This window comes from Plectropomus leopardus, chromosome 19, assembly GCF_026936395.1.
Source record: "Plectropomus leopardus strain MGB_pleo_1.0 chromosome 19, ASM2693639v1, whole genome shotgun sequence".
Lineage (NCBI taxonomy): Eukaryota > Metazoa > Chordata > Actinopteri > Perciformes > Serranidae > Plectropomus > Plectropomus leopardus.
In genome coordinates, this window is record NC_142194.1 from 6,352,117 (window position 1) to 6,363,943 (window position 11,827).

Genomic DNA, 11,827 nt, shown 5'->3' on the forward strand with positions numbered 1-11,827 from the left:
TTTAAAAAAAAAGAGAGATAAAGGAAGTTTTGCGGGACTGCTTTTATGTTGTATTCATTTTCTTTGATTCAATAGATAATTAGTTAAAAAAAAGAAAAGAAAAGTCAAACCCTAGCCACCCCTTTCTCTGACAAGTAGAGCACAGACCCTAAGAGCGTAGAGGAGCACTATGAATATATGCATGTGCAATTAGTGTATATATTTCTTTGTGCATATCTTTATTTATATATATTATTTTTTTTCTAGACTGTTGAATTGTTGGCACTGTGTCACTTTATGTTACTATTTTTGCACCTTGTTTTTTACTGTTCAATATTCTTTATATCTGCAATAATTTTTACGACTGTATTGCTCTAATAGCTGCTGTAACAATGCATATTTCCCCACTGTGGGACTAATAAAGGAGTATCTTATTTTATCTCATGAATGAAAAGCGGTTGAATGGGAGACAAAGTACAACATGCACGTCGATTAAATAAATTATATTTACACTTATTTTAAAATTAAAGCATTTTGATGCTGATTTCGTGATGTAATGTGGGTTTAAACTGGGGGGAAACGGTGAATATAAATCGCCGTATTTATTTGAAATAAATGACCAGAACGCGACGTAGCTCGACACGCCCAGGCTACGTCTGCAGACGTCATCGCGTCGCTTTACGTAAGGCAGGCGCTCCGGTTTCCTGGCGGAGAAGATGGCGGCTCCTGGACCGGGGGAGTATTTCAGCGTCGGGAGCCATGTCTCTTGTCTCACCTGCTTGGGCCAACGTCTGCAAGGAGAAGTGGTCGCGTTTGACTACCAGTCCAAGATGTTAACTCTGAGTATCCTTTTTGTTGGTGTCGAGCGGCTCGCGGGCCTGCCTGGCTGCACGGGCCTGTAGGGTAACCGAAAATATGTCAAATAGTGATCCGCGCAGGCGTAATTGGTGCTAGCTGAGTTACATATCTTTGTCCGTTTTAAATATTATCACCCGCGAGGTAGTCCTCTCTTCCATCAAGTATCTGTCGAAGACGTTACAGGTGTTTTTTGGGTCATTTCGCGGCTTTACGTTATCAGCTAGGACGAGCATGTGTTTTGAATCCACTCATTGTATTGCCAACCCTCAACATGGATCACTATCTGGCAACGGAGGCATCATGGCTGTGTGCTCTCAACAGGCACAAACCGATGCTAGTTAGCACGCTAACTGACATTCATCACATCCCAGCCGGACTCCTTTACACACATTCACCTCGCTCAGTTTGTGGTGACATTTTTGGGGTGTTTGTTTCCCCCAAAAAAGCTAGCGTTGAATTGGCAAGAGCTCCCCTCCACGCTTACAATCAAGTTAGCACGGTTAGCATGCTAAGTTTCGGTCACACCGCCGCTACTAGCTCAATTAACGGTATTAGCATTCCCGAGCTTATCAGCTGGGCTTTTCCCCATCCGATCCTGGTGACATTGTGATTGTTGGGTGGTTATGGGGTGAATTATGTTTAATTTCAGCCACATTCAGGTAGCTCAGGCATCATGGGTTCACCAGGGAGCGGATCTGTGTTCCTCAGCTTAACATCCTCCTAATATGACTCATTTATGAGACACTTTAAAAGGGGATTTTTTGTTATCAGCCATGTTTTTTTTCCTTAGGTCAAATATCTCATGTATGTTTACCTTTGTCATTATGTGAAAACAATCCTCTTACAGGTCATAGCCTTCTGATGTTAGTCTCATTGAAACCCACGCCCTCAAACGTGCAGGCTTACACAGTTTTCTTGACTTTAAACAGGGCTGTCCAAACTCTTTTGAATAGGGGCCAGATTATATATTGTATAAATACTTTGGGGCCAGCTGTGTATCACATCATATGGGGAAAATCTGGGGAAAAAATTATAAATATGACAATTGTTTAATTTTTCAGTTAAAAGACGTTGATCTAACACGTATTTGCTTTAGGGCTCTGTATTAGCAAGAATCTGGCAATACAACCATGACACAGGTTATGATTTAACACATCAGGGGGTATTGAAATACTGTATTGCGATATATAGTTGTATTTTTTAATTCTAATTTTAATCAAAGAGAGAAAAAAACTCCTGCACACTGTCCTGCTTAATGCTGAAATATTAATTGGGTGAAAAATAATTTCACGCAATAAATATGTCAGCATTAAGCGGTGCTGTGTGAGGGAGTTTCTGTCTTTGTTTTTAGGCTGCTCCCTCCTCTGATGCACCTGTCACGCATTCAGATGTGCAGAGACTTTCTCCAGCAATTCTAATTTTTAGGAAAGCTTTAAGACCATTTCACCACATGCATAACATTTTTTAAGTTTACAGTTTTGATGCAATCAGAGCATTAGGGTTTGTATTTATCACAGCTCTAGGAATATGTTGTAAGGTTGGAACAACACAGTCATATGACATTAGTTCCCCTTGCATAGTTACCACTTTGTACATGTCTGCAAACTATGTAATAATCCTGCTAACGTGAGGTGAATGTTATCAATGCAAAGTGATCTGGCTTTATTAACCAATAATGTGTGGGGTCACATATACTGTAAGAAGCTGAGGGCCATTAAAAATCTGTCAGAGGGCTGTGATTGGCCCCCGGGCCAGACTTTGTACATGCTTGGCCTACAGTTTATAGCCCTCTGATGTTAGGCTCATTGAAACCTGCGGCCTCAAATTTTCAGGCAAGAGAGTTTTCTTAAGACACTGATATTTCCACAGTTGCTTAACAGATTTTTACAATTCAAACTGCGTTTAAAACGGCCATATCCCTTTATGTTTTTGCAGTTTTAACAGCAAACATAATCCTTACCAATCTCCGGCAGTGCTAGTGGATATTAAGGGACTTGTATAAATATTTGTAGATCTTTTAAATTACTAAAAATACAGATGTAAAGTGTGTCTCATGTTATATGATGGGAATTTAGAGCTGGGGAACACAGGGACGACGTTTGCACCTGTTCTTGTGTATGCCGCATTTGTAACGTCTTCCATTAGATTTCTCAAACTAAGCAACACGTGATGCGTGTGCACCATCACGGCGTTGTTCACACTTTGGAACGAGTGTCCTATACTGAAAACAATAGATTTGAAGGTGCAAAAACGCAGCGTGTGTGTGATCCACTGTGCAGTCTGGCACCTCATGTACATTAAAGTACACAAAAATTCCCAGTGAAAATCTATTTGTATTCATTGTGAATTAAAAAATGGCACCCGGCACCCTATCTCGCACTAAATTTGGCCCACTGGCTTTAAGTTCAGTGTCACTCTCATTAGATGAAGCTAATGTCGGCATGGACGAGCTGTGGGATGAAACATGAAATGAATGCAGTTAATTCAGTGCAGAGGTTTGACAGTTGGCATCACGGGCCTTTTGGTGTGTTTGAACAGTTAAACACTTCAGTGACGTCCAAGAGAAATTCCATAACATCACAGAAATTTAGTTTTTACTGAAACTATCTGAGACGGTAAATCGGCTAGAAAAGTCTGGACATTTGCATCTTTCACAGAGATCAGATTTAGCTCGAAATTAAACAAAAATCTGTCCGATATTGAAAGTTTGAGCTTTAAAACTTTGAGGTGAAGCTGTCACTGTTATAACAGGTCAGATTCTGTCCTGACTTGTGTGTTTTATTGGATCAGTTGGCCGAAAAATATTAAAGAGCACTTTGAGAGTTGATGCAAAGCGAATATGCAAATGAGACTAAAATATGGAGAAAGCCCGTCGAGCATCAGGATCACACTGACAAGTCTGACAAGCTGCTCCTGTGTAACTGATGTGATGACTGACGGGGCAAGTTGGGTTAATGCCTCGAGGCCCTGGTCTGTCAGGTTTTCTGAAAACCACAGATTTATGCTAAGATAAATTTCCAGCGTTTTCCTGTTACTTTGTGTAAATGTACACACGGATCCTTAAAAGGCCTAGAAGGTATGGAATTCAATAATCAAGTCATAAGGCCTTTATTGGTATTAAACCGACATAAATTAATCTTTCAGAAGTCTTAAAAATGCTCAGACATGGGAAAGCAAGATTTTATGATTTTTTTTAATCTGATGTTGCGTCGTAAAATCTCCAAATTATTGGTAAAATCAGTTTTTTTGTTAAATAATTTAATAAATTCTTTTTTTTTAAATTTGTCATGACGGGAATCCAAATAGTGGGATCTCACATGCAGATTGAGAAACACAAAATTGCCCAGAAAACTGCCCAGAAATGCCCACTTCTGTCGGTGAACTAAATACTTTTATAACATGTTTATTGTCTTCCATGGTTTCTCTGAAAAGGGTTGGGTTTTTTTTCAGCATTGGACATAGATAATCACATTTTTTTTCTTTCAAAAATTATGTTTTATGTTACACTAAACACTTAAAGTAAAATTATCAGTCCTCAATTTTTGTTATTAGAAAATTGACCTTAAACTCAATTCCAAGTGGCATTTAAAGTCTTAAAAAGTCTTAAATCTACCTTGCTGTGAGCTGCAGCAGTAATAGTAAAGAGGGACTGTATTTTATTCATCAGCCTTTTTGATACGCCAGGCTGCTGTTGTAATGTTATTGACCCAAAAGATGATTATTTTAGAGGGCTTTTCAGCAGAGAAACTCGTTCAAACTCTCAGAAAGCGACTCTTGTTTTGCTGCTTTTTGTTTGTGTATAAGCGTTCCCAGTTTAAACACGATTCCAACAAGTCCTCATTCATTCATCTGTCACTACTATAGGTGGCAGCACTGCTTTGCCTCTGTAACTGGCACCAGCTCTCACCGTCAGTGTTTGTCAGACAGTGTCCTCTGTATCAGCCTCTCTGTGCACTCTGACGGCGCTCAGGTTCACCAGGGGTCACATCTCGGTTGTATTTTTGTCTTGTCATGAAGTTTTGTGCCTTGACTTTGCTTTTTCCCAAAGAATGTGCTTCCTCCAGCGGTAAGCCAAACCTCAACGACGTCATCCTGATCAACTTAGCCTATGTTTCTGATGTGGACATAATAAATGACCGCACCGAGACTCCACCCCCACTAGCATCACTGAATGTTAGCAAGGTAAGTTTTGGTCCCTTTTTTTTAAGTGTTTGTTTATAATGCCGAGTTTGATGGGAATGATTATTTTCACAGTCGAGCCATTCGGAAGTCATGTACTGTAACTGCATGTGAGGCTGAACTTGTAAAAAAACATGTGACTAAAAATCTCTTAATTTAGTTTTAGCTGTGACTCAAATCAGGGGCTTGGTTCCCCAAAAGTTGTGGCCCAAACAGACTGTTTCAAATGTCTCAAATGACCAAATCTAACACTGCATTCAGGTGAAACAGCCACGCATGTTGTGATTTGTCACCTCAGCACATTGTGGACAACTTTATAGATATATAACTTCAATTCACATCAGTTAAAAGTATACTAGGCAGGATTTATTAGTTACTTTGTAAACACAACATTCAAAGTTGACCCCTCCTCTCTTCACTGCTTGCATACACGTACTGCAAGCTGCTGCGCTCTTGTAGGGACATTACATTGGTTGTAATAGAAAAGCTGATACTTAAGCGAGCTAACTAAGGCCACGTTTAGATCAGAACAGCCCTCTTAAAAATGGAAAAGTCTTTCTTTTGCATTTTTAAAAAATCTGCGTTTATATGATGATACTGTGGACATGATCCCCATGTACACCGAGCCACAAAAACAACTGAAAATGCTGTAGTATGCATGCCAGGCCAGTAGTTGGCGATGTAACTTTGTAATGACACAATATAGAGGAACACCTGAATCCTGAGCTGATGATAACTGATGATTCTTAATTAAATCAGACACCTCGGTGTGTTTTTTCAGCTACAGCAGGATAAAAATGCCGCACAGCGCCGTGAAAGTTGGTCAGGCTACGTGAGACAGTGCCAGCACCTACCTGTCCAACAGAAAACAGGCTGTTGCTCTTTATCCTCTCCTTTAATGCTCGTCAGTAACATAGAAAGCCAACGCCAGGTTCACTTTAGTTTTAGTCAGCTTGGTGTTTTGCGTCTCTATATCTGTGTTTTTTCAGCACTGTGTCTGTGATTTTTGCAGCTGCCTCTTAGATGCATGTTGCTACTACCTGACGCTACTTTTCTATAAAGTAGAGATGAATTATTTATTTTTTTTGCAGATATTCGATATGCCAGTTTATAATAACTCACTTGTATATCAGGTATTTTCCTCGCCTAATTTTAGTGATCATCAGGTCTCTTCTGTAGTGGAATTAACATCATATTAAGCATACTCTTATCCTGATCTATTTTTACTTTGCGTGTGTCTTTGCCGTGACAAGTTTGGTCTTAAACTTAACTTTAAGTGGTATTTAAAAGGTCTTTAAAAGTCTTAAGTTATACCTGCAGACTTCCTGTTCACCGTCACACACTTCTGGTGGGTCATTAGTAATGACTGAGGGGGGTCATTTTTTTTCATGAGTCTGTATGTTGTGTTTTAGGAAAGTCCTGCATCGTATACCTTTTAGTAGTCAGTACTGTACCTGGTAAATATGTTGCAGTCACTTAATATTTCCTGACTTTATGAGTTCTGGGGGGTCGGTTAACGCTCCATAAAATAAGCCACAAAGGATTCTGTTATAATGAGGCTTGTAAAGTGTCTGCTGTTTACTGCCTTGTCAGCTTGTAAAGACCCGTTTGGTGTAGAAATATAGACCGCTAAGGAACCAGCTTCTGAAGTGGGACACAGAAAATAGACAAAAACTTAATGCTCATGGACGGATCTTTTACATTACTAAAATAAATCATATGTATGTGTGTAGATTACACCCCGTGATTAACTGGTATCTTATTCAGGGTGTTTTCTACTCAGTTAAAACTGGGCGAAATATATAAATATATATATATATATATATATATATATATATATATATATATATATATATATATATATATATATCCCCTCACACATTCACACAAAGAAAATAAAATGAACAATGACAAAATCAATAACAATTACTATAATAATAAAAGATTAGAACTAATCACATAAATGAGTACATAAACAATTAATTACATTAAAATAATAATAAGAATACTCAAACAAAAAAAAAGAATAGTAAAGTAATATAACAAAGTAATAAAATACCATAAAATAAATAATAACAATAAAATTAGATAAAATAAAAGGCAGGATCAATACTTTGATGTTATCCATATAACATTTCCTTTTCCGTCAGTGACAGTGACATGTGTTGTCATGTCAGCTAGCACCAGTTGGCGTTTTGTTTTGAACCAGTCAAACGACAACAGCAAACTGTCCAGTGTCCGCTCTACTCTGATTCTGCTTCTATGAAGAGCTCACTTTTGGGGCAATTATGCAAATTAAATTTAGAGATGCAATCTGTCTGCTACAAAGAAAAAGAGATTTTCTGCAGCTGTTAAATAAAACACAATAAAGACACATTTTGAAAACTGATTTTTTCTTACAGCAATAAAAAAAAAAAATCTGTTCCTAGTTTAAAGCTGTCAAATGAAATGATATTTGATGTTAAGAATGCTTTTTTGTTCTGTTCAACTCTTCACAGCTTGCCAATCGAGCACGGACAGAAAAGGAGGACAAGCTGTCCCAAGCCTATGCAATCAGTGCTGGGGTTTCTGTGGAGGGCCAACAGCTATTCCAGACTATTCACAAAACGTAAGAGCTTCACACTTTTCTGCTCAGTCGTAAAAAAACGTAAGAGCTTCACACTTTTCTGCTCAGTCTCAGTCAGATGTAGTTGGGACATCTCTACATGTGTGTCAGACAATAAGCAACAATACGTGTGTCGTCAAGACAGGGTTCCTACACAGTATGTAAACGTATGGAGATTGATTTTAGTAATTTTTAAGATCTGGGTCTAGCCTATTTTTTTAAAATATGAAATTTAGAATTTCTAAATATGAATTGATGGAGATGTTTTTCATGGTGTTTGGAGCAGGTAGGCAGCGCAGCGAAAATGTGAACACACACACACACACACACACACACACACTCTCTCACACACACACACACACACACACACACACCTGGGCAGAGCTGCCTCTACACCTGTACGCCACAAAACAGCTCTGCCTCAGGTGCCTTAATACTGAACCACATCCGGATTTCCACGGCCAAATTATTTAAAAAAGAAGTGGCAATATCTTTGAATTGTATTAATATATATCATCATCAAAAACCAAATATTAAGCTTGTTAAAACATTAGTTTTTTTGTTATAAAAAATGAAAGAAGCAGAGAAAATACAAAAATCTATTTTCTCTTTGAAGTCTTGTTGACTTTCCCGTCATATTTGACGGCAACAAACTGTGATGATTTTGAGGCAAATTTGCATCTGCTAATATTGGTTTTGCTTTCCGACTGCCTTGATTTAACCTCTGAGCTCTTGCTAAAGACAAACTAACAGTCCAGGTATTTCCCCTCTTCCTCGATGACTGATTTATCGCAAAAAAATCAATTTGGGTCGGATTTTGTGCTGGATGTAACAAGCAAACACCAGCATGTTTTTTTTTTCTGTGTGGAGGCTGTTAACTCACCTGCTGTGTCGCTCTGTCAGTCCAGCTGGAAAGTCGTATTTAACACATTAGGGGTCGACCGACTTTGATTTTCAGGGCTGATATCGAAAACTTAGTCCATAATCTCTCTCTGTATTTGGATTTTTTTTCTTGGATATGTATTTCAGAGCAATTACTATTTTGTGTTCCAGGTGTCTAAACTTTGCGTGAGATTAAACACACCAGCAGGATTTAAGCAGCCAAATTCCTCTCTGACACATTTTTGACATTGAAATAGTAAAATTAGTGGATACTGTGTTCGGACATCCGTCAGTCATAACCAGTATGAAAATCCCTTCCTGTCATGTTACATTGTTGGCTTCACAGACAAAACCTCTTTTCAGCAGCAGACGGGATGATGTTTACTTTTCTTTGCAGCATCAAAGACTGTAAATGGCAGGAGAAGAACATTATTGTGATGGACGACGTCGTAATCTCGCCGCCTTACCAGGTTGAGAACTGCAAAGGCAAAGAGGGAAGCGCTTTAAGTCATGTACGCAAAATAGTAAGTATCCTTTATATTTGTACATTATTTGTAACTTTTGTTTTAAAAAGTGCTAAATTATGAAGTTATTATTTCACCAACGAGACATGACTTATGAGCTGCAACAAATGATTAATCTCCACCGGACGTAAGCCTCGAAGGGTTTTTTTGGTTGTGTGTGTGTGTGTGTGTGTGTGTGTGTGTGTGTGTGTGTGTGTGTGTGTGTGTGTGTGTGTGTGTGTGTGTGTGTGTGTGTGTGTGTGTGTGTGTGTGTGTGTGTGTGTGTGTGTGTGTGTGTGTGTGTGTGTGTGTGTGTGTGTGTGTGTGTGTGTGTGTCTGTCTGTCTGTCTGTCTGTCTGTCTGTCTGTTTGCAGCTAATCTCACAAACTACTGGACCCATCAGCCTAATTTTTTGTCTGCACATTCAGGACTTAATGCTCATAACCCCTCGTGGTTGCGGTGATTGGCAGTTTTTTGAAAAACCTATTTTATTGACTGTTTTAAACAATGACTGACTGCTGACTCTTCAACTGGCCATAAGTGATGAAAAATAATCACGTAGCAGTCGGCATTTACAACAGTCTGCCAGGCGAGAGACGCGTCACGAGCAAAAGCATTGTTTCCCTGTGGTACTCCTGTCTTGCTGGCATTTTTTGAGCAAAAAAGTTAAAATATTTCAAACTTTTCCGCTCAAGGCACAGTTTCGCTGCTCATCAATGTCATTTTTGGCCACGCACACGCAGCCAAGGTGGTTTTTTTTCGAGTTTTTTTGGAGTTGTCTCGTCTGGCACAATGCGTCTCTGTATGATTGGCCCCTCACCGTCTGTTGCAGGCCATATTTGGGCCTTTGTTGTAGCTTAAAAACATCCATAGAAAAGTTGAGTGTAATTTTGAATCAAAGTAGCTGCAGATTCATTAAGTACCTGATGTCTAAAGATCCACTGACGTCGGGCACCAAACGATATGAAGAAATACTGTATGTGTTGTTTTTTTACCCCACCTGACTGTAACTCCTGAATTTCACCGGCAAAATAAGAAAAATGCTTCAACTTAAGGTTTATTTGTACATGTTCACTTTGTCGATTTTTAAAAAAGTTGTATTCCAATATTTTATTTTAAAGCCAATGATGACATGCTGATATCATCCCATTAACACTAAAACTTCACTTAACACAACTTTGTCAGTTACTGGTTAATTTAACAATTTAACACCTTATAATGGTGTTAACCCTTTGAAACCAAAGCAAATTGGCTTGGTCTCTGTCAAAAACATGGGAAAAGGCAATGCACAACTTAACAAGAAATTGCCAAAAATGACAAGAAATCAGTAAAAAGTTACAAGAAAATTACCTGAAAATAAGAAAAAATCTCTTACAAGAATTATAAAAAAGATTCCTGGACATTTTCCCTTGATTTTGATTATATCTAATAATAATAAACTTTATTTTCTTTGTTGTCGTGATTTTTGTGACTATTTTAAAACAGCATCTGTAAGTCATCTCAGAATCGTCGTTTTAAATGTTTTAATTTTTTTCCAGGTTGAGAAACATTTTAGAGACGTGGAAAGTCAGAAGTCCATGCAACGTTCACAAGCACAGCAAACACAGAAGGACTCCACTTTATCTTCTTGAGTTGGCAGTGTGGGTCGGCCGGGGAAGGCGACGCGGGTGGTTTTTCTCCCACTGCCAGACTAAGTCGGCATTCCTTGTCCTCAGTCTGAGACCACAAGGAGGAGCGCTGAGGGCCCTGGATCCAGAAGATCAAAATACCATTAAATGAAAAAGACAAAAAAGAAAGAGGAAAGATTAAATCTTAAATTAGACTTTATAAAGAATAATTTAAAACATGAACCATAAAGCAACCATAGTTTCCTTAACTAACTTGTCTCATTCTGCCCCTTCTCCTCCCCCTCCTCCTCCTCCCTTCCTGTCCCTGAAGCCTTTTCTTTTTCCGCCCTCCTTCCTTTGCCTTCAGTTCCATTTCAAAAAGAGAAAACTAGAGCAGTCAGAAAGGCTTGTTAGCTTTATTTTCTGTCATTGTTTCCTTTTTTGCTGTATCCATGTTCTACTGTCTGTATTTTCTGTATTTTAAACAAAATGTGACTTGAAACGCCACACTTTAAAGGACATTTTCTAAAATAAAAGTAACAAAAATTCTGACTGTAATACTGTAATTTTCAACAACTTTTTGAAGGACTCGTGCTGAGATTTTCAATATGAAATTATAAATCAACTATTTTACTGAAGGATGAAACACTGGGGCCAGTTGCACAAAAAAACTTGGCATTTTCCTCAAAGTCTAAGTTTTAAGGTTCATTTAAAATAATATTGGTTGCACAAAATCCCTCAGGTGTTTTTATGGTTTCCTTGTAATGTTCAAGTAGCCCAGTTTTTTTTTTTTTTTAAATCTCCGTTTTACTTTAACTATTTCAAATCTGAATAGATTGTTTTTTTCCAGGAACATGGGAAGAAAGCAATTAGCAATTTAAGAAGAAATTACCAATTACAAAACAAAGAAGGAAAGTAATAAAAAAGTAATCATTATTTAAGATAACTTTTATTTAATGTAGAAATATGACATTTTAAATGTAGTTCCTGACATTATTCCCTAGCTTTTTAAAAATAATTTTCAATCTAAATCTATTTTCATGCACTTTGGACTAAATTTGCTCAGGTTTCAAATCTCTTTTTTTCTACAGTAAATGCCTTAATGTTTACCCTTAACTAAGGAAACCTTTCAAGGGATTCTCTGCAACACCCTTATGTAAGTCCCTCAGCTAAGGAGAAATTAAAGCAAAGGTAAAACACTATTGGTGTTTTGT

General features: G+C 38.0%; 1 protein-coding gene across 1 annotated transcript; it reads left to right on the plus strand.

The window, feature by feature from the left end:
* Positions 1 to 628: 628 nt before the first annotated feature.
* lsm12b (LSM12 homolog b) lies at positions 629 to 11,171 on the plus strand. Its single transcript, XM_088070301.1, has 5 exons — positions 629 to 822; positions 4,886 to 5,019; positions 7,515 to 7,624; positions 8,901 to 9,027; positions 10,545 to 11,171. The coding sequence occupies exons 1-5, from the start codon at positions 696 to 698 to the stop codon at positions 10,635 to 10,637; spliced, it is 591 nt and encodes a 196-aa protein (XP_087926427.1). The 5' UTR covers positions 629 to 695; the 3' UTR covers positions 10,638 to 11,171.
* The last annotated feature ends 656 nt before the right edge of the window (positions 11,172 to 11,827 follow it).